Below are 22,487 nucleotides of genomic sequence, written 5' to 3' on the forward strand. Positions count from 1 at the left end.
AGAGGGGCCCGGTGAGCGCTGAGTGACAGCGCTGATTGATGGCACCACGCTTGGCGTGCAGTGCCAGCCCCTACAGGACAGGGTGTGGGAATGCCGTAGAAAGAGGTTACTAAAGGCCATGGCACTCTGGTTGACCCGGGAGGACACGTGACCAGTTAAGTCCACACAGGGGCCCCAAGTGGGGGCTAGGGGTGGTCACGTGGTCGGGGTCCAGATCCTGCTCGAGGATTCTGGAAGGTGGGCGTGGCCCAGGGCGGAGCCGACCACGCAGCAGAGACTAGAAGCCGGGTCCCCCGAGGGACCGGGGTTGTTGTTGTTCATCCTGGAAGAAACCTTCGTCTACGTTCTCCGTTCAACGAGTCTCCAACACGTGGACCTGGACCCGAGCTGTTGGTCCCGGTCCGTAGCAGTAGTTACGTGGTAACTAGTGTAGCTAGCCTGGTGGTAACCACCTGGCTAACTACACCAGTTAGGTGGTAACTAGTGTAGTTAGTCTGGTGGTAACCACCTGGCTAACTACACCAGTTACGTGGTAACTAGTGTAGTTAGCCTGGTGGTCACCACCCGGTTAACTACATCAGTCACGTGGTAACTAGTGTAGCTAGCCTGGTGGTCACCACCCAGTTAACTACACCAGTCACGTGGTAACTAGTGTAGCTAGCCTGGTGGTCACCACCCAGTTAACTACACCAGTCACGTGGTAACTGGTGTAGCTAGCCTGGTGGTCACCACCCGGTTAACTACACCAGTCACGTGGTAACTAGTGTAGCTAGCCTGGTGGTCACCACCCAGTTAACTACACCAGTCACGTGGTAACTAGTGTAGCTAGCCTGGTGGTCACCACCCGGTTAACTATACCAGTCACGTGGTAACTAGTGTAGCCAGCCTGGTGGTCACCACCCGGTTAACTACACCAGTCACGTGGTAACTAGTGTAGCTAGCCTGGTGGTCACCACCCAGTTAACTACACCAGTCACGTGGTAACTAGTGTAGCTAGCCTGGTGGTCACCACCCGGTTAACTATACCAGTCACGTGGTAACTAGTGTAGCCAGCCTGGTGGTCACCACCCGGTTAACTACACCAGTCACGTGGTAACTAGTGTAGCTAGCCTGGTGGTCACCACCAGGCTAGCTACACCAGTCACGTGGTAACTAGTGTAGCTAGCCTGGTGGTCACCACCCGGTTAACTACACCAGTCACGTGGTAACTAGTGTAGCGAGCCTAGAGGTCACCACCATAGGTTGTTATTCTGTTAAGGGGAAGTTGCCCCGTGTGTTGGAGTTAAATAAATGTGTTGCCTCCAAGTCTACGTCTGAGACTCAGTTGAACCCACTGCACATGTGCTATTGCACCATCATAATAATATGATGGTGCAATGGGCTGGGCAGGGTTTCGCATTGTCCCTCACATCAGGAATCGCTGGTGCATATAATTAATTAATTATAATTCTTCTTTATTGTAAACGACTGAAAATAAATTCATAAAGGTGCCCAGTATGGGGGGGGGCATTTCCCCCTCCCAACTCCGCCCATGATTATTTATATGAACTACTAACTAGGTATACAGTCTAGGCATGCACGTGCACCGTGTGTTCGCCCAAGCAGACACTCGATGGCCCGCCACGAGTGTGAGAGGAGACGTGAAACTCATCGGTTGCAACGAGAATGATGTTTTGCTCGTCACGTAGAACGATCGGTGCCACGGCTGCCTCGAGCCGCTCGCAGCGCACGGGCACTTTGAGAAGCACGAGCCCACACGTGGTGTGTTTGGGCACAGACGCGGGCATTTACATTGGATTAGGGTTGTAGGTGTGAGCCAGGAATCTCGGGGTGACACAGTTTTATGGGGTGACAGGGTGACTCAGAGATGAGATATTTATAGTTGAGCCGGCACTGCTGAGATGCTGGGCTCGAATCCAGGTTTCAGTCGTCGCTGCCTTTGATTAATCCTGTGGTTAATCCTGTGATTAATCAGGGTTCCCGAGTGCAGAAGAGTCGAAAGCTTGGGCTTTGTCAGCCACAACCAAACACAGCTCATTTAACATTTGGATTGTTGCGTATCTTGGTGAAGTTAATACTAATAAATGCCCTCTTTGAGAATTAACTATTGGTTTGAGTGTCATTTTACGAACACCAGTCTCATAGCACAGTGTGGTAACGTTCAACCCCTAGTGTGAACGTTTTTTCGCGTGTAAAATCTTTCTTCTAAGCTCGACACAATAGGATAGCTCCACCTGAGCTTTCCAAATTAATTTAATTCCGCGACTTGATGCTGAAAATACACCAGGCATACAATTGTCCAAAAAAATCAAAGGGACAAAAAAATTACACGATGTTGCACCGCTGGTGACTGCATCATCATCATCAGCTATCCTTTATCCACTGCTGGTTGAAAGTCATCATGCTTCATCGTTTGGTGTTTGCCAAATTCCCTTGTCACGTGACCTGGATCTCAACGCTCCGTCTCTGCTGTGGTCGCCCTGTTGCGCTCACTCCATTGGCTGCCATTCTGTCACCAGTCTCGCCCATGGGTGCATCGTTGTGATCACGTTTCGTGAAATCTTTGTATTTGTATATGTTAGACAAATTCATCTTTCGCGAGGTGGGAGTCGTGTTTCAGGATGACCCCAATGCCAGTCACTGAGACAGGCATTGGGGTCGTCTCCACGTGTCTGGCGACCAAGGCGAAGGCCTGAGAGCAGGTGGTGGTGGTGGTGGGAGACCACGAGCGCAGATCGTAGAGGTCACTCTGCGTCTCTTGTAGAGGTCACTCTGCATCTCCTGCAGAGGTCACTCTCTGTATCTCCTGTGCAGCAGGAGCAGCAGCACCCGTGGGATCTGGTGGAGGAGCTCGAAGCGTCGGTGGGGTGGTGACATTAATGGCCTCGGCCACGATGACTTCTTGATCTTGAAAATGACGTCTTTTTGAAATGTACGCATCACAAACACGCAGGGCGGACAAACGAGATTTACTTTTTTATTTTAACATCATCGATATTTACAGTTTTCACATGCCAATTTTGCATACACAAAGCTCAGAACAACGCTAAATCGTTACAATATGGACGAGAATAATACATTTCATGCGTGGGTGTAGTCCGGACCAGGTTTAAAGTTTTACACGTGTGATACAGATTTCAGGTGTTGGCAAAACAGCCGTGCGATTTTCAACGCAACCACAGGCATCGCTCGCTCAGAGTTTCGCAAAGCGCAACAAATGAACGAACCCTGCGTCTGCGTTCAGACGCGCTCACATCGCCTCGTCAGTCGGTCGCGCTCTGGGTCCTGAGTGGGCAGCAGCTGTAACCGTCATCGTATTCGTCCTTGACTAAGATGTATAAAAAGTAAAAAAAAAACTCTCGTCGCTGATTTCGTGAGCAAAAGCACCGAGCGGTGAGACCGGGGCGAGGGGCCCTCCTCCTGCTGAAGGTGCCGTGGCACCGGCAGAGACTCAAAACCCCCCCAGCGACGACGGAGCTAAACCCGGGGGACCATCGTTTGTCAAACTAATACAAAAACAAAAATCGCTCACGTCTGCATACCGGTTCTCAGCAACGCCATCGCCTTTACCAATCAAGAGCCGAATGGCTCACAGGGCTATACCTAATACATGAACTTGAACTTGAACACCCACCCATTTGTATTTTGTTTTCCATCAAATAAAATCTATTGTTTTTGTTGTCGTTGTTATTATATACTTTACGTAAAAAAAAACACATTTATAGAATGTAATGTATCAACTGTAACAGCCGTGTAAAAATAATATCTAAAGAGTTGTATTATCTAAAGAGGTTTTATTGCAAGCTGGTTTGGCCAGACATGATATCATTTTGCAAGCTCCCCCCCACCACCCCCCAGCTATTGTTCACCCCATGCCATATTTCATCAGCCCCGGGAGTAATTTGGTCTTCGTAGGGCGCTGAGTGTTTCCTCATCGTCGGGGGGAGGGAAGGAGAGAGGGTGGGGTGGGTGCCTTGTAGTTATTAAACAAATCACACCTTCCACCCTGTGGCATAAGGATCGGCGCACAACTGGACTTTCCGAGCCGATCTCCCTGGCGCGGCGGTTTCAACAATGGGGCAAGTTTCTTAAACTCCCACCGCCGTCTTTGTCCACCCCGCAGCGCGCAGAGGTTCGCCACCACAGCGAGTCAATCGGAGGGTCGGCGGGGTAAAGGGTGGACACTCACACCTCTTTCAATACGTTCGGTCAGCGTGGAAGAGTGGGCGGGAAATAAAATGCCCTCTGGAGAGGCTCTTAATATTTTTTTTTCCGAGTGGAGGCTCTTCCGTCGGCGGTGGCGTGAGCAAAGCATTATACTGGTGAGGAGGGTGGGGCTGGGTGGGGAGGGTGGGGAGGGGCTGGGTGGGGAGGGTGGGGAGGGGCTGGGTGGGGAGGGGAGGGTGGGGAGGGTGGGGAGGGGCTGGGTGGGGAGGGGAGGGTGGGGAGGGGCTGGGTGGGGAGGGGGCTGGTCACCCCGTGGTGCCCTTATAAAACTCAACGTTTAACCTACTCACGCCGGCTTGTGCCCGCCCTCACAGTCGGCCATATTTGCGGAATACACCACGCCGCCGTTGACCCTGGCCATTGACCAAGCAACCCAACGTTCCTACCAGCTCCCTCCGCAGGAATGTGTTAATTGCTGCTCCCGTGTCCTTCGAACCGCGATCTGCCTTCGAATCTCCAACCACCAAAGTTTACCGATGGCTGCCAGTGAGATTTGCACTTCACAAAGCATCACGGCGGGCGCCATAAAGACCCCCCCCCCCCCCAGCACTGGACGTGCGACTTTAGAGGACCCGTGGCTGGGCGTGAGCCTGCGAGCGAGCCCTCTGACCGTCGCAATGTCCACCATCTGTCGCGCTCATGGGGCACGTGCCGTCAGTTCCGCCGTAAGTTGAAATTCAGCAAAATGTGAAAATGGCCGCGGCAATGATGGTACCACGTGACTTCCGGGCCGTTAATTACCCCGAGCGAAAAACGTTGAGCCAAAAACGCTCATTTAAATTGGTCATAGCCGTTTATTTTGAGAACTTTTCATTGCCGTGTGTGTTATTTTGTAAATAACGCGCAAGGAAACAATGAGCGAACGAGACGATAATCTTTTACAAGCAGACGACAACCAAACTCTCGTGAATTTTATATTGCATCGTGGTCTCGCCACAATACCGCAGTCTACGCTCAAGGTAATCAGCGGAACTTCCGCTCGCATCCTCGGCTAGGGAATCAATCGATCCTTGCGGGACCTTGTGCCTTTTGCTGTACCACATTCTCTGTTTAACACGACGAATCTGTCGACATCTGGAAAGTGTCTGGTGTCAAGAGTTAACACAAATCTGGTCACACGCGCAAACGAACGCACGCACGCACGCACTCTTACTAGATTAGAAGATCCACCCCGCAAACGTTTGCTTTAAAGTATACAGGGAGGTAAAAGTGGTACGCCACGGAGAATAACGGTAACTTGGCGTTTGACCTGTGCGTGCGTGTTTTTTTTTTTACCAGCTGTCCCGGCCGTTTGACCTTTCCGACGCGGTGATTTGCGGATCGAGCCGTTGGGTTGACTCCCACGCTTCATTGAGGTCATCGCCCATTTCGGAGGCGTAATCGCCTACATCGTCGCCATCGCCGCCGCCGTCGTCTTCATCATCAACCTCATCCTCCAAGTCCTCCAAGTCGTACTCCTCCGTCGCTAGAAAATAGAAACAAATGCAATCATGATAACCGAGATGCCAAGGTAGACATTTCAGACGGCAAAAGGGCAACGCATGCTGCTGCATCGCAAGGTGACGTCACCACCTTTGGGAACGGCCAGTCAAAATCACAAGTTTCTCCGGGTTCGGTTTGGGCTCAACTAAAACCGATGGTCTTTGGTTCTTTCGGTAAAGTTACGTAGTTAGAAATAAAATCAAATCATTTCTAACTACGTGACTTTACCGAAAGAACCAAAGAGTATAGATTCCTGCAGTCACGAAAGCTTCAAATCAAGATTCAAACCGATAGAAACCGGTTTACAGGTTCAACAGGGTTCGGAAACAATGGGCAGCGCTTAACAGAATCGGCACAAACCGTGGAAGATGCGAACACCGAATGGAAAATTAAAGACTCCCTCGTGTGTGCGACTGCGGCTTTGACCGCCAAACCATGGATCTGGTAACACGTGAAGGTGGCCAGTGAAGGTTCGGCGAGTGGGCGGGTGAGCAGGTGTATCGGCCAATCCCCGAGCTCCCGAGGCGAAGCAATTGACGCGCTCCGCACGAGCCACGCGGCACAAAGCGGAGAGAGGGGATTTGGAGCCGCGTACTCACGGCCGCAGAATCCCGGCGCTCGCGCCTCCAGGTACACTCCGCGCGCGCACGCGGCCTCGCGCATCGCGCACGCGCTCGGGTACGTCACGTTGTCGGAGGCGCACACGGCCGCCCCCTCGTCCGGGCCGTCGCGGGTCGCCGTCGGCGCCGTCGAGCACGGAGCCTCGGGGCAGAGCACGCAGTGCGGCCGCCGTGACTCCGAGTCCCAGAGGCAGCGGCGGCCGGGGCCGCAGCGCGTGTCGGCGCAGGACGGGCGGTCTGCGGGGCGGGGGGTGAGCGCGGCGAAGTGGGTGACCATTGGAGCATGGCACGCACGCGCGTACCACGCGCAACTTCTTTCGCGCCGTACGTAGCCGACCGCGCTAAACCGGAGGTCGCAAACGGGTTTTGATTCCTTACCCGTACCCGGCCGCACCAGGGTCGCAAATGGGTACCCGTACCCGGCCGGGTACGGGTAGCCGGGTATCGGGTAGGGTACGGGTATCGGGTACCCGGTTGCGACCTCTGCGCTAAACGGAGGTGCGGGCACAGCATGGACCCATGCGCCCGGAGGAGATGTCCCAACAACTGGAGGTAGCTAAGCTTTGATCGTACCGATTGATTTGGACGGGGTGAGCGAGGGCGAAGTGGCTGTGTATAACCCCGCTCGTTTTCAAGTGACTATCGCATAATTCGCTGTTTATTTGGGGCGGTGTAAACAAATTGGAACCGCTTTTGCCTTCTGCCATCCCAGGTGGCACCGAAGAGTGAGACGTCTGGTCCACGGGCTCACGGACTCCGCCTCGCTGTGATCCCACAGGGTTTGGGATTGGTGGCGGGCAATATGATTCAGGGTTTTAAGAGTTTAGATCTCGGGTTTACTGTGGGATTTAGCGTTCTGGGTTTAGGAGTTTGCGGTCTAGCAGAGATGATCGGCCTGCCAGGGCCCCGCTGTGTGCCACACCAATTAGAGCCCCCCACGCCGGCAGACGATGTTGGGCTCAGGGTCAGGAGATTCGTGCTGGGGGTGCGCGGTTTAATGCGTGCGTTCAGGGGCTGAGTTTCAGAACAAGGGGGTTCGGCTGAGGGTTTAGTGTCAGGTTCAGGGTGAGAGTTTTGTTGTCGTTGTTGTTGTTAGAGCTCAGAGGGGTGAGTGCTCAGGACGTGAGGGTTCAGGGGTGAGGGGGTGAGGGTGAGGGGGGTGAGGGCTCAGGGGTGAGGGGGGGGGGGCTCAGGGGTGAGGGGGGAGGCTCAGGGGTGAGGGCTCAGGGGTGAGAGAGAGGGGGGTGAGGGCTCAGGGGTGAGGGTGAGGGGGTGAGGGTGAGGGGGTGGGGGTGAGGGCTCAGGGTGAGGGTTCAGGGGTGAGGAAGAGGGGGGTGAGGGGGGTGAGGGGGTGAGGGTGAGGGGTGAGGGCGAGTGCTCAGGGGTTCTACCCTGGCAGGGACCGTGGTTAGTGCTCAGGGGGTTAGGGTTAGGATTCAGGGGTGAGGGTTCAGGGGTGAAGGGGCGAGGGCTCAGGGCTTCTACCCTGGCAGGGCCCGTGGTGCGCCACGCCGATGGAGCGACCGCGTTGGCAGGTGGCGCGGCGCAGGTGGCACACGCCGGGGTAGGTGACGCCGTCGTTGCCGCACAGCGTGGAGCGCGGCGACACCTCAGCCGTGGCCGTGGTGGTGGTCGTGGTGGTGGTGGCGCAGGGTCGCAGGCTGCAGCTGACGCAGTGCGCCGTGCTGCTCTGGTCCAGCAGGCACACGGAGGCGCCGGGGCACGGCACGGTCGCGCACGACCCTGCGGGGGGGGGGATGGGGGGGTGGGGGCGATGGGGGGTTGGGGGGGGTTGGGGGGTGGGGGAGATGAGAGGGTTGGGGGAGATGGGGGGGTTGGGGCGATGGGGGGTTGGGGGATGGGGGGTGGGGGAGATGAGAGGGTTGGGGAGAGTGGGGGGATGGGGGGGGGTGGGGGAGATGAGAGAGTTGGGTGGGGTTCGGGGGGATGGGGGGTGTGGGCGGGGCGATGGGGGGTTGGGGGAGTGGGGGGATGGGGGGGAGTGGGGGGAGGGGGGTTGGGGGGGGTGACAGCGGCACTCCGCTCTGAGTCCCCCCCTAGGTTTTGTTTTGTAAATCGCAGTTTTTGCCGAGCGCGGGCTTAAATAAGTGATATTTAAAATACTTTTTTTTTAAACACGCTTTAATGAAATGTACCCTACTAGTAATGGAAGAACTCCACGACTCCAGGAAGTGGCCCCGAAGCTTGCCTTAACGTGTGGGACCGTGGCCAATTACAGCCAACGTCAGTTGAGCGTGGACAGTTAGACCCAAGCCGAAACATAACATATAAAAAAGAATGATTAAAAATATATGTATATTTTTTTATGATAGAATATAGTATTGTCATCAGTATGACATAAGTATACCAAGTTTGCAGTCGATACCACATTGGGAAGTGGGTTAAAATTGAGTTACAAGATTTGAGGATACGACAACGACAACAACAATAACAACAACAGACAGATGGAGTTAAATAAAAGCGTGTAATAATAAAATACTAAATGCCGAGCTGGCGAGCGTCAAACAAGCGCCATTTGAAGGCGTTAGAACGGATGACGGCGGTTGACGGGATCGCTGAAGTTGAACAAAGTTCGAGGCGATGGGAGAGAATTACAAAGAAGCACAAACTGAGAAGTGAGGGTGACCTGCAATGTGGTTAGTGCGGTTTTTTGTGTGAGCGTATGTGTGAGTAGGGCGAATGAGCTTGTGAGTAGGGCGAATGAGCGTGTGAGTGAATGTGTAGTGTTTTTTTCCAGGTAGTTTAACGAGAATACAAATAAATAATAATCCAAAACTACAAACTGAGTGGGATTTGTTTTTGGTTGACACTTCACGTGGCCTTAAATCGCCCATAGCCTGTCGCAAGCACCGTGGTGACAGCACCGCCACTTAGTGGCGAATGACGGTGGTTGTTGTTGGAGTGAACGGTGCGAGTGTGTTGTTGTGACCTGCAGTGTGGTGGTTGAACACAGTGGGGACGAGAGAAACATGGGTGGAGGAATGAACCCGAGCGAAGTTCATTGGGAATGGTAGCCATGGCAGTAGCGGTACTATGACGCTCTCAAACCTGCCAACCACTTATCAGTGCCCTAACTTATTACAGACCAATTCAGATCGTACTGGTCACCCCGTGCTATTATAAAATCTCAACGTTCATCCTACAAAGTCCCATCACAAGAAGAGAAACACAAACAAATAGACCAAAAAAATTGGTTTTTTTGCCTATATTGAAACGGACCTAAAAACTCAATTTCCCTGTACAAGAAACCGGTGAACCCGTATGGGTCGACACGGTATGCGCTCTCGAATGGAGCGAGGTTACGCGAGGCTTGGGAACACAAGTGATGCAAGCCTCGCTTCCCGGCCACGTCCCCAGCCCGATGTTTCAGCATCCGTAGACACCGCGCACGATCCAGGACCTGCCAATTGGGGGCCCACGCGTCGAACACGCGCCCACGGACTCACTCATGCAGGGCCCCGGGTACTGCACGGAAAGGCCCCTCTGCCCCCGGCATCGGGCCCTCAGCAGGGCGCACTCGTCCCTGAAGGTGCGGCCGCTGGAGGCACACACGGGGCCCGCGCGCGTGGCCGGGGGGCATGGCGGCGCGCAGAGGCAGCGTGGGGCCCCGTTGCGGCCCACGCGGCACCGCTGGTCGGGACCGCACTCGATGCGGTCGCAGGAGCCTGGAGCGGGAACAGCGGCGGCGGCGGCGTCAGCGGCACGGAGCGAGCGGCTCGTCTGTGTATGCAGCCGCCAAATGGTCCTGTTGACACTGTGGCCTGCGACACTCACCACCTACCGCCCCCACGGCTGTAACTTGAGTTTTGTATAAGTCGTCCCTACGATCCGTCTGGATGTGAGAGCTGCCCGAGCAGGCTCGCGTCGCGGCGAGCTTATTGCTCAACGCCACTTTAGCGTTTGTGCAATGTTTATTTTGTTTGCAGTTTTCTCAGGAGTTGACACACGGCATTTTATTTTTGGGGCTCTTATTTCTCATCGCTTTGTTGCCGCACTTTATTCAAATTTCGATTTAAAGCTTTCGTGACTGCAGGGATTCATCTTCTTGGTTCTTTCAGTAAAGTCACGTAGAATTGAAATAATAAAATAATAAAAATAAAACAATAAAAATAAAGACAGAGTCTGTCTCCTCGACAGACCTGTTCTCCACCTGAGGACGGCTACTTGCGTTGTGGCCGAAACGTCGTGAGAATTATTTTATTATGTTTTATTTTTATTATTTTATTATTTCAATTCTACGTGACTTTACCGAAAGAACCAAGAAGTTTTATTAAAATTGTTTTCCTCCGCCTGCACTCCGGTGACCTCGGGTGACTCTCGCAAACGAGAGTCGTTCCCAAGTCCTCCTCCACCCGAGATCTCGCCCCGGTTAAACAAAATACAATTTCAACTTAGCTCGGCAACGGCCGCTTGCTTCGCCACTCTGTGCGGCTGGAATGGCCGCAGAGGTTGTGCCAGGCTAGGTGCACATTGAGGGTCACGTTCGCTGGCAGGAGATCGCGGGACAGACCCGGAGCATGAACATTGTCGTCTCGAAACAACTTTCTCAACCGGCATTCCACCACCGCCTCCACAATCCTCGTCGTCATCATTCTTATCGTCACAAGCGCTGTCTTCATTATCATTCACCATCACCGCCACCACCAAAACTCCCATCATCATCATCATCACCACTACTACCACCACCGTCACGAACACCACCGTCACCAGCAACACACTGTCACCACCACAACCAGAATCACCAACACCAATGCAATCAGCACTAGTACAATCATGAAAATTATTACCACCAACACAATCATTACCATCATCACCCTGATCATCCTGATCACAAGTACCCTCCTGGCTTGTAAAAATAAAAATAAACATTTCCTGAAGAAGAGCATTGTGTTAAATTTCGATTTAAAGCTTTCGTGACTGCAGGGATTCATCTTCTTGGTTCTTTCGGTAAAGTCACGTAGAATGGAAATAATAAAATAATAAAAATAAAACATAATAAAATAATTCTCACGACGTTTCGGCCACAACGCAAGCAGCCGTCCTCAGGTGGAGAACATGTCTGTCGAGAAGACAGCCGTCCTCAGGTGGAGAACAGATTCTGTCTTCTCGACAGACCTGTTCTCCACCTGAGGACGGCTGCTTGCGTTGTGGCCGAAACGTCGTGAGAATTATTTTATTATGTTTTATTTTTATTATTTTATTATTTCCATTTTACGTCACTTTACCGAAAGAACCAAGAAGACTCTGTCTTCTGTCTTCTCGACAGACCTGTTCTCCACCTGAGGACGGCTGCTTGCGTTGTGGCCGAAACGTCGTGAGAATTATTATGTTTTATTTTTTATTATTTTATTATTTCCATTCTACGTGACTTTACCGAAAGAACCAAGAAGAAGAAGAGCATTGTGGCCATCCTCTTGGCCCTAGCTCACCATCAAAATCAACGTGAGCAAAAAACGCAGTGCACAGTGGTGCCCCTTGCCGTAGATGCGCAACTGCGCTGTCGTTCGACGCGCGTGTGGCGTTAACAAGCCCGGCACTCGTGGCCTTCAGGCTACTCCGCATGCCTCCAGCCGCTATCCGTGGGCGCGAGGCGCTTACCCCGGCTGCAGGGCACGCACGGCGTGGCGCCGCCGCTCAACTTCCAGCGGAAGAGGCTCTCCGGAGATGCGTCGAGGCCGCTCCACGCGCGGCCCGGCCCGTGCGCCGAGCAGCACTCGGCCATGGAGACCCCGACCTGCAGTAGCGAGCCCTGGCACCTGCCACCCTCGCCCCGACGCAGCCAGCAGATGCCCCCTGCACGCCCACGGAGGTGTCGTCCGAACATACAGGTGCATTGAAAAATGGTAATACCCCGATTGATGCTTCTGCTGTTGCGGAGTGACTCGTGCAGCCAGCTGTGGCTGCAGGGTTTTGGTGGTACATGTTGTTAATGTCGTTTATTGTGCAAATTCCGTCACAGTTCCTATGATCACTGTTGCATTGCTTTCATGGCTTTATTTTGGTAATTTCGAAAAGTGTATTGGTTTAGCCATGTTTGTTTGTTGTAGTACAGAGTTCATCTAAGTTGTCTTGTGGTTGTTGTTGTTTGACTTGTATCCCACTGGGATTATTGCACACAGCGTTGGTGTACGGTGTTTTTCTGCAATATTTTGCTGTCTTTTATTGGATTTTCTGTTTGCACTTAGTCACATATTCACTTTAAGATGTTTTCTTGTTCATGTTTTAGTTTTTTTGTTTGTTGCGGTTGCACCCGATTCAAGAGCCGAATGGCTCACAGGGCTACACCTAATAAATGAACTTGAACTTGAACAAAAACGAAGTGGAACGAGGAGGTCGACCACGTGACGCCGTGCGCTGCTGACGCGCGGTGCCCACTCGACGTTCCTCGTGCAGACGTAAAGACTCTTGGAGACGAGGGGCCGCAGACCATGCGGTGAGCCGGCACCACATTCACAATGCCCCGCCCACCCACCCAAGCTCTGCGGTCCTCTATGCATGAATGTGTTATCGACCCATGAATGTTTATACGTGTGGGAGGAAGTTGAGAGGGCAACGTTCTATCCAGTACAGATGGGGCAGATGGAGATTATCCCACGCTGGCTGTACCGCCCTCTTGGCGAGCCGTGGTGGTGTGGCTAACCTCCATGGTGCCTTCGGCAAGGGAGTCTCACAATATCCGCGTGTCTGTGTGTGATCCAGCAACACCCATTGCTGCCACGTGCGCATGGCCACCGTCACGTGTCAACGGCAGACGTGGTGATGAGGGGCCGTCCATAAATGACGTCACGCGATTTTGGACGATTTTTTACCCCCCCCCCCCCTCGTCACACGACGTCACAAAAAGTCAGAGCCCCCCCCCCCCTCAAATATGACGTCACAAAGCTCTGCCCCCCCCCCCACAAAAAATATATAAAACATGCTTCAAATCGCTTTAAACTATTGTCATTTTGGTGCGTATTTAATGTGGCGCTGCACTCTGATGTTGTAGGAGAAAACATTTATTAAAAAGTCTACTTAATTAAGTAGAACGTGTTGTCTATTTAAAGTTGCGCATTTTTATGTGACGTCACATTTCTCAACCCTCCCCCCCATAGGTGCGTGACGTCATTTATGGACGGCCCCTTAGCCAATCAAATGAAGGGGGATGGGCGGGGCCCGTGGCCACATCATTACTCGATCCACAGATCTATTGGCAATTAATCGACACAGAGATGAACCCCCTAATTACGATAACCCCGCGGTATTTTTTGATGTTCGTTTGTTGTGGACCAACTTAGTGGGAAACGATAGAATTGATCTCGATGAACGATCCGCAATGACCATATATGGGCAAAGACACGCCGCCTTCAGCCAAAGCCATGCTCACTTTCTTCCTCCATCCATATATGTGGGGGTCACGTCTCTGATGGGTGATTTTGTCGGGTGTACGATTTTATCGCTCCATAATAGAGGTTGTTTTGGGTTAGATCGCTGAAATATAAATGTGTCGTGAAACCCGTCACCAGCCGACACAGCCAGTTAGTAAGGTTTGTCACGGAAACAAAACGAAAACCTCTCTTTCATCATCAGACCTCCTTTGCCAGTACCAAAATGTAATAGGGATTTTTCCCCTTTTTTCTGGCAATAAAACTGAAACCTTTTTGCAAGGATTCATGTCTGCATTAACCACAATACTTGCAGTCAAAATGCAAACAAAAAACATACTATGATAATATATGCATTGTCCTTGAAACTGATTGGTCCACACCAAGGGATGTCCCTTTTGACTGCAAGTATTGTGGTTAATGTAGACATGAATCCTCGTAAGAAGGTTTCAGTTTTGTTGCGAAAAAAAAATGGGAAAAACCCTATTATTATAATAAAAACCTCTCTTATTGATAATTGTATTATGGATAATATTGGTTGCGAAAGCCTACGTGTTAAACTGATTATTACAGCGCTGTAACAAGATAACATTAATCCTCGACAGAATTAATGATAAATTATGTTCATCATTTTGGCCCATATGTGGAGTAATTGGGCATGCTTTACCCATATAAGGAATACTGGGACGGGAATCGATGTATTTTTAACGATCAAATATTGTATTAAACGGGAATCGACCAATTTTTTTTTTATCGATAGAAAGCTTTATCCATGCTCGAACAAATAGTCACATGTATTCAAAATATCATAGATATGCTTTATCGATGTTTTAACACACCCAAGCCACATGTATTCAGAATATCATCTCCATGCCAACACACCCAAGTCACATGTATTCAGAATATCGTAACCATGCCAACACACCAAAGTCACATGTATTCAAAATATCATCGTCATGCCAACACACCCAAGTCACATACCATAACCATGCCTGATCCATGCTCCAACACATAGGCAAGTGCATTCCCAATACCAGAGCTTGATCCACGCTTGATTCGAGCATGGATGAAGCGTGGATCAAGCTGCGATATTTTGAATATTAATGCTTTAATCGTGAAAGTGATCCCTTGCCTTCCCGCATTAACATAACGCGCCATTCATTATGTCGCTAATTAATTTTTTTATCCCGTTCTAGCGCCGCCAATTTATCGCCATCGAAGTCGCGCGACTTAAATCTTCGCCCTGCAGCTGCGTCGTTGACCGCACGACGCTGTTGGAACGCGTCGCTGGCGAATCGCCCAGCGGGGAGCCACCGCGCTCGAAGATCGACTCTGCGTACTTCTCTCTGCGTGAGCTGCAAGGCGCTCGCACGCAGCTCCGTCCCTGCAAGCGCCTTGCAGGGACGGTCCACGCGTAGGCGACGCAGATGCGTGCGAGCGAGTTGGGCGAGCGGCAGAGGTTGCAAACGGGTTTTGATTCCTTACCCGTACCCGGCCGCACCAGGGTCGCAAACGAGTACCCCGTACCCGGCCGTACCCGGGTGGGTTGATTCTAGGAACTTGAATTGTGAGAAGAGACAAGACGTTGGGAAATGAGTGACAAACAGTTACTCACCAGTGACTCACGGTCTACCCGTACCCGTACCCGGCTGGGTACGGGTAGCCGGGTATCGGGTAGGGTGGTCCCAACCCAGAAAAATATTAAAATTTGAAAACTAATTTCCTGCGTAATATATAAAAAAGTCACTAACATATAGGATGGAATTTTTATGTATTTTTTACAGTAATGTCTAATAGTGTATTGTATAAACGCTGCTCTGTTTTTACTTTTATTTTACCATTTCTTGTTTCATTGTATGTAATGGCAGAGATTAATGATTAATAAAGAACAACCAACCATAACCACAATCATATGAACAGAAATCTATGTATTGATTTATATGAAGACAAGTCCAGATAATGTGGCCAAGGTTTATCAAATTGTTCTTTTTATTTATATAGCATAACAATAATTTTGTATTGCTATACATTTTGGGGGGGGGGACATTTTGAGCATATTTGAATATTTACGTTATTAAAATATAAATTGGGGGGGGGATGTTTACCCCCTAATTTATATTAAAATCACGACCTCGGTTCACACCCACACACCGCGTCTGCGGCCAATCAATGGTCACCGCTCGGGATCACCCCTTGGGATTCGAGGATTCACCGTTTACACCATTGGAACCTCATTATGTTATTATATTATTTTATATGTTTTATTTGTATTATTTTATTATTTCCATTCTACGTGACTTTACCGAAAGAACCAAGAAGATGAATCCCTGGAGTGGTCTCTGTCCAGCGAGCAAAGGGGTGACGAGAGAGAGAGAGGGAGACCTGGGGTGGTCTCTGTCAAGCGAGCAAAGGGGTGACGAGAGAGAGAGAGGGAGACCTGGGGTGGTCTCTGTCAAGCGAGCAAAGGGGTGACGAGAGAGAGAGAGGGAGACCTGGGGTGGTGTCTGTCTTGCGAGCAAAGGGGTGACGAGAGAGAGAGAGGGAGACCTGGGGTGGTGTCTGTCTTGCGAGCAAAGGGGTGACGAGAGAGAGAGAGGGAGACCTGGAATGGTCTCTGTCCAGCGAGCAAAGGGGTGACGAGAGAGAGAGAGACCTCGCTAAAGCAGGAGCACATGGCGGTGAGGTTTGTGGCTGTGTCTCCCACCACTGTGCTCCGGGCCTCCTGCAGGATGCGGTCTGTGTGTGTGTGTGTACACGTGTGTGTGTGTGTGTGTACATGTGTGCACGTGTGTGTGTGTGTGTACACGTGTGCATGTGCACGCGTGTGTACCGTTCCGGCCTTCATAGGTGCTCGCTAACAGCACTTGCCCCTAGAATCTGTTAAGGCTATACGGGGGATCTTTGTTTGTTTGTGCACAGTAGGGGGCACAGGTGGTGCATCGGCCACTCATCTCTGTCGGTCGACCCGTGGCACCTGCTGGGTCTGCCCCGTGACCTCCTGCCAGCGGGCGTTCGACACTTCACGTGGCCTCAACGTGCACCTAGCCTGGCACAAGCGTCGTGGTGACGTCACCGCCACCTAGTGGCGAATGGCGGTGGTTGTTGTTGTTATTGTGTGCACCCTGCACGATGTGGTAAGCCGTGTATTAGATGCAACTGGGGTGTATGAGACTGGTGTGTATATGGTTAAGACTTGCAATGTAGAAGACTGAAATAATACTGGTAGGAACCTCCTGGTTACACCAGCCCACAGAGGATTATTGTGTCCGTCCGTCGTGCATCCAAAAATGGGAGGGGTGGGGCTGGGTGGAGAGGGGAGGGTGGGGAGGAGCTGGGTGGGGAGGATGGGGAGGGGCTGGGTGGGGAGGGGAGGGCTGGGTGGGGAAGGGCTGGTCACCCCGTGGTGCCCTTATAAAACTCAACGTTTAACCTACTCACGCCGGCTTGTGCCCGCCCTCACAGTCGGCCATATTTGCGGAATACACCACGCCGCCGTTGACCCTGGCCATTGACCGAGCAACCCAACGTTCCTACCGGCCCCCTCCGCAGGAACGTGTTTCGATGAGACAGGGTAGTGTGTGTCGGATCGATTGTCGTCTTGCAAGGTCTGGAACGCGCTGGCAAGCGACGCTGCACGCGGTGGTGGCGGCTGGCGAAAGCAGCGAGCGCCGTGGGTCATCACGATGCCGATGATGCTGCCGATGATGATGATGACACTTTGATGTTGATTTGAGTGGCATGACCGCGACGTACAAAGCCACGCGTGTCGTGAAACGGAGGCGACGCGTCGTGAAACGGACGCGACGTGTCGTGAAACGGAGGCGACGCGTCGTGAAACGGAGGCGACGTGTCGTGAAACGGAGGCAACGCGTCGTGAAACGGAGGCGACGCGTCGTCGTGAAACGGAGGCGACGCGTTGTCGTGAAACGGACTCGAGGCGTCGTGAAACGGACTCGACGTGTCGTGAAACGGACTCGACGTGTCGTGAAACGGAGGCAACGCGTCGTGAAACGGAGGCGACGCGTCGTCGTGAAACGGAGGCGACGCGTCGTCGTGAAACGGACTCGAGGCGTCGTGAAACGGACTCGACGTGTCGTGAAACGGACTCGACGTGTCGTGAAACGGAGGCGACGTACCTTCGACGGCGGTGGCCGCATGCAGCAGGTGCAGCAGGAGAGTCACGTGGGCAGTCGGAGAGTTCCACCTCGTCTCCATCGCCTGATGAGTATCCCGGGAGGTGTAAGTGGTGGACACGCGCGCGCGTGTGTACACGTGTGTGTGTGTGTACACGTGTGTGTGTGTACACGTGTGTGTGTACACGTGTGTGTGTGTGTGTACACGTGTGTGTGTGTACACGTGTGTGTGTACACGTGTGTGTGTACGTGTGTGTGTGTACGTGTGTGTGTGTACACGTGTGTGTGTACACGTGTGTGTGTGTGTGCACCCTGCACAATTTGGTAAGACTTGTATGAGTTGTAAGTGTGGGTGTGTATGAGATTGGTGTGTATGTGGCAAGACTTACTGTGCAGTATAGTACTGAAATAGTTCGATTAGAGAGACGGTAGTGAGTGTCGGGTCGAATTGCAGACTTGCACGTTCTAAGGAGGATGAGAAGTAAAGTGTGTGTGTGTGTTAAGGGGAAGCCGTATTTATATGGGAAGCTCAGTGAGCGCACAAGCCCAATACCACACCCATCCACAACCACAATCACCACCCACCCACAACCACTCACCGACGCCACACAGACGCACGCGCGCGCGCGCGAGACAAAGGCAAAGCTCCCCCGTGTAGCCTTAACAGGCTGTTGGGGCAAGTGCTGTTCGCGAGCACCTATGAAGGCCGGATCGGCACACGAGGCGTTGGGTGGCCAGCACCACGCCCGACCGCCTTTGTCTCCCGAGTGGCGATATGTACACACCGCACCAGGTACTCATTTGAGGCTGAGTCGACCTAGGGGAAGCCCAGGACCGGTTGAGATAAATCGTCACCGGTGTTGGTGGCCGTGAGCGGGAATAGAACTCGGGTCGCCGGGTTCGTAGCGGCAGCGCGCTAACCGCTGCACCACCGCTCCCCACACACACACAAAGATCCCCCAATTAGCCTTAACAGACTGTTGGGGCAAGTGCTGTTCGCGAGCACCTATGAAGGCCGGCACGGCACACGAGGCGTTGGGTGGCCAACTCCACACCCGGCCGCCTTTGTCTCCCCAGTGGCGATGTTTACACATCGCACCAGGTACTCATTTGAGGTTGAGTCGACCTAGGGGAGGCCCGGGACCGGTACAGATAATCGTCACCGGTGTTGGCCGTAAGCGGGAATATAACTGGGGTCGCCGGGTTCGTAGCGGCAGCGCGCTAACCGCTACACCACCGCTCCCCACACACACACACAGACACACACACAAAGACACACACACACGTTGTGAGCTCAACGCTTAACCGATGGTGAGTGGCACGTCGCGCCAGGCAGTGCGTGGCGAACATCACCGCAGCGCGGCCGCTTTTGTCTCCCCGGTGCGCCGCTGTTGACTGAGCCGCACGTCGCCAGCGACCCATTGTCGAGGCCGAGTCGACCTAGTGGAAGGCCAGGACCGGTTCACGTAATTCGCAATCGTCGGCGGAGTCGAGGAGAGTTCCGAACTTGGGGGTAGCCCCGGTTCGGCGCTCCGTTTGCGCAGCGCGCTAACCACTGCGCCACCGCTCGTCACGCACATACACACACACACAGTGGTGTACCTAGCCTGGTACCACACACACACAAACACAGTTCACACGCAGACTTCAAAGCCAACGGCCGATTTAAGGGGCCCAAACACGACGACTTTATTGCGATTACAAAGCGTGACTTTGAACGGTGTTTAGATCTGACTCTATTCCATATACACAATCATACACACAACTATACACAATCATACACACAACTACACACAATCATACACACAACTACACACAATCATACACACAACAACTACACAATCATACACACAACTACACACAATCATACACACAACTACACACAATCATACACACAACTATACACAATCATACACACAACTACACACAATCATACACACAAATATACACAATCATACACACATCTACACACAATCATACACACAACTATACACAATCATACACACAACTACACACAATCATACACACAACTATACACAATCATACACACAACTACACACAATCATACACACAACTACACACAATCATACACACAACTATACACAATCATACACACAACTATACACAATCATACACACAACTATACACAATCATACACAGAACTACACACAATCATACACACAACTATACACAATCATACACACAACTATACACAATCATACACACAACTATACACAATCATACACACAACTATACACAATCATACACACAACTATACACAATCATACACACAACTATACACAATCATACACACAACTATACACAATCATACACACAACTATACACAATCATACACATAACTATACACAATCATACACACATCTACACACAATCATACACACAACTATACACAATCATACACACAACTATACACAATCATACACACAACTATACACAATCATACACACAACTATACACAATCATACACACAAATATACACAATCATACAACTACACACAATCATACACACAACTACACACAATCATACACACAACTATACACAATCATACACACAACTACACACAATCATACACACAACTACACACAATCATACACACAACTATACACAATCATACACACAACTATACACAATCATACACACAACTATACACAATCATACACACAACTACACACAATCATACACACAACTATACACAATCATACACACAACTATACACAAGCATACACACAACTATACACAATCATACACACAACTACACACAACTACACAATCATACAGAACTACACACACGCATACACACACCTACACACAATCATACACACAACTATACACAAGCATAAAACTACACATACTCGTACACACAACTACACATACTCATACACACAACTACACATACTCATACACACAACTACACAATCATAGACGCAACTACACACAACGCAAAATCCGATCTCGAGCATTATAATGACAGCCAAGGGACTTCCACGGATATCTATCGTGAGGACCTATCGATGATGTCCATCCAAGGGACTTCCACGGATATCTATCGTGAGGACCTATCGATGATGTCCATCCAAGGGACTTCCACGGATATCTATCGTGAGGACATCCATCCCGACGATGAAGCCCCAGGCACATCCGCGGATGCACCCTTCTCGATGAGCTCCCGTCGATTTTCATCGGCGAAGGCTCAAAGAAAAAAATCCACGAAAATCCAAACCCGCCCGCCCATCCCAGCGAAGACCTGGAAACTTCCACGGAGATTCTCCCTCCCGTCTCGGGGTCAGACGAGGTCAGGGTCACGGGTGTCCCGCGGTGGGGGTGGGGGGGGGGGTCACTCTAGGACATGTAGAGAGGAGGGAGGGGTGGGTGGAGGGGGGCTGTGACGTCACCGGATCGAGTTATTTTCACGATATCGCACGATATGAGATCGCGATGTAACGATTATCGCGATTCTAGATTTGAAGCTTTCGTGACTGCAAGGATTCATACTCTTAGGTTGTATGTGGGTAAAGTCACGTTGGTAAAAAGAAATAATAAGAAAAAAATAGAAATAATAATTTTATTTCTATTATTATTTATATTATTTATATTATTTTCATGATTATCGTGATACCATTCCCCCATTCGCTTTTGGTGCTTTGCTGCACCGCAAGAGTGAAAAGATGTACAGTATGTATGTATACGTGAATTCACGATATTTAACATCATCACTGCAACCACTATCCACCAGTAGTTTATGATCGAGGTGGTGTTGATGATAATTAACTACGTAACACAATTTTTGTTCCTGGGTACTAAGTGTTATTTTTTAATTGCTGATGCCTAAAAAGTATAATAAATGGCTATTATTCCCCACAAACTTTGCTTTTGTGAACAGGACTTTACGTGAAGGAATGATACAAATTCGTCCTTTTTCTCTTTTAAAATAGGTAAATTTCAAAATATCACTGTCCTGGTCATAAAAGCTAAGTTTGTTGGGAATAATAGCCATTTTCTGTACTTTTGAGACATAAGCAATTAGGAAATAACACTTACTACCCAGGAACAAAAAAAATATTTTCTTACACAGGATAATAATTTAGAATTATTTAGCGTCGTTCATGCTCGATGCCGCGGTGGCTATGAGACGTTAACTACCTCGCCTGGTATACAGGAGGGACCTGGGTTCGATCCGGACCCTGAGGGCTGCTGTATACTTGGGAGTCTGCGTGTCTCTCTCCCCGTGGTGGCGTGGATTTTTCTCCAGGTTCCTCCGGTTTTTCTCTCCACATTTGGAAACGCGCGTTCCGAGTGTTTGGTGGCTATAAATGTCCACATCATGAGCCGTTTGTTGAACTATCATTTGTGATAACCAGATCGCTTCTGAAATAGAGCTGCATAGCTGCGGGCCTTACCTGGTAAAATAAAATAAAAAAAATCTAATCCTGCATAACGCACGGGCATAATATGACTTCTTCCCCCCTCCAACCCAGCTTAAATATACGCTCCAAGCTTGGTGGTGTTTCATTCTTCACCTGAGGACGGCTGCTTGCGTTGTGGCCGAAACGTCGTGAGAATTATTTTATAATTTTATTATTTTATTACTTCCCTTCTACGTGACTTTACCGAAAGAACC

The 22,487-nt window shown here is 50.8% G+C and overlaps 1 protein-coding gene across 1 annotated transcript; it reads right to left on the reverse strand.

Annotated features, from left to right (window-relative positions):
• Positions 1–4,840: 4,840 nt before the first annotated feature.
• On the reverse strand, positions 4,841–18,270 carry LOC144734817 (follistatin-A-like). Its single transcript, XM_078617199.1, has 6 exons — positions 17,851–18,270; positions 11,949–12,143; positions 9,797–10,015; positions 7,815–8,072; positions 6,309–6,566; positions 4,841–5,692 (listed from the first exon to the last, which is right to left on the reverse strand). The coding sequence occupies exons 1-6, from the start codon at positions 17,927–17,929 to the stop codon at positions 5,499–5,501; spliced, it is 1,203 nt and encodes a 400-aa protein (XP_078473325.1). The 5' UTR covers positions 17,930–18,270; the 3' UTR covers positions 4,841–5,498.
• Between the last annotated feature and the right edge of the window lie 4,217 nt (positions 18,271–22,487).

This window comes from Lampetra planeri, chromosome 53 (assembly GCF_965212315.1).
Source record: "Lampetra planeri chromosome 53, kcLamPlan1.2.h2, whole genome shotgun sequence".
NCBI classification, from domain to species: Eukaryota; Metazoa; Chordata; class Hyperoartia; order Petromyzontiformes; family Petromyzontidae; genus Lampetra; species Lampetra planeri.

Coding starts and splice junctions, on each gene's coding strand:
- LOC144734817 (XM_078617199.1), bottom strand. CDS start 17,929: ATGGAGACGAGGTGGAACTCTCCGACTGCCCACGTGACTCTCCTGCTG. Junction 12,144..17,850: donor TGCGGCCACCGCCGTCGAAG/GTACGTCGCCTC, acceptor GTGGGCGTGCAG/GGGGCATCTGCTGGCTGCGT. Junction 8,073..9,796: donor GTACCCGGGGCCCTGCATGA/GTGAGTCCGTGG, acceptor CCCCCCCCGCAG/GGTCGTGCGCGACCGTGCCG.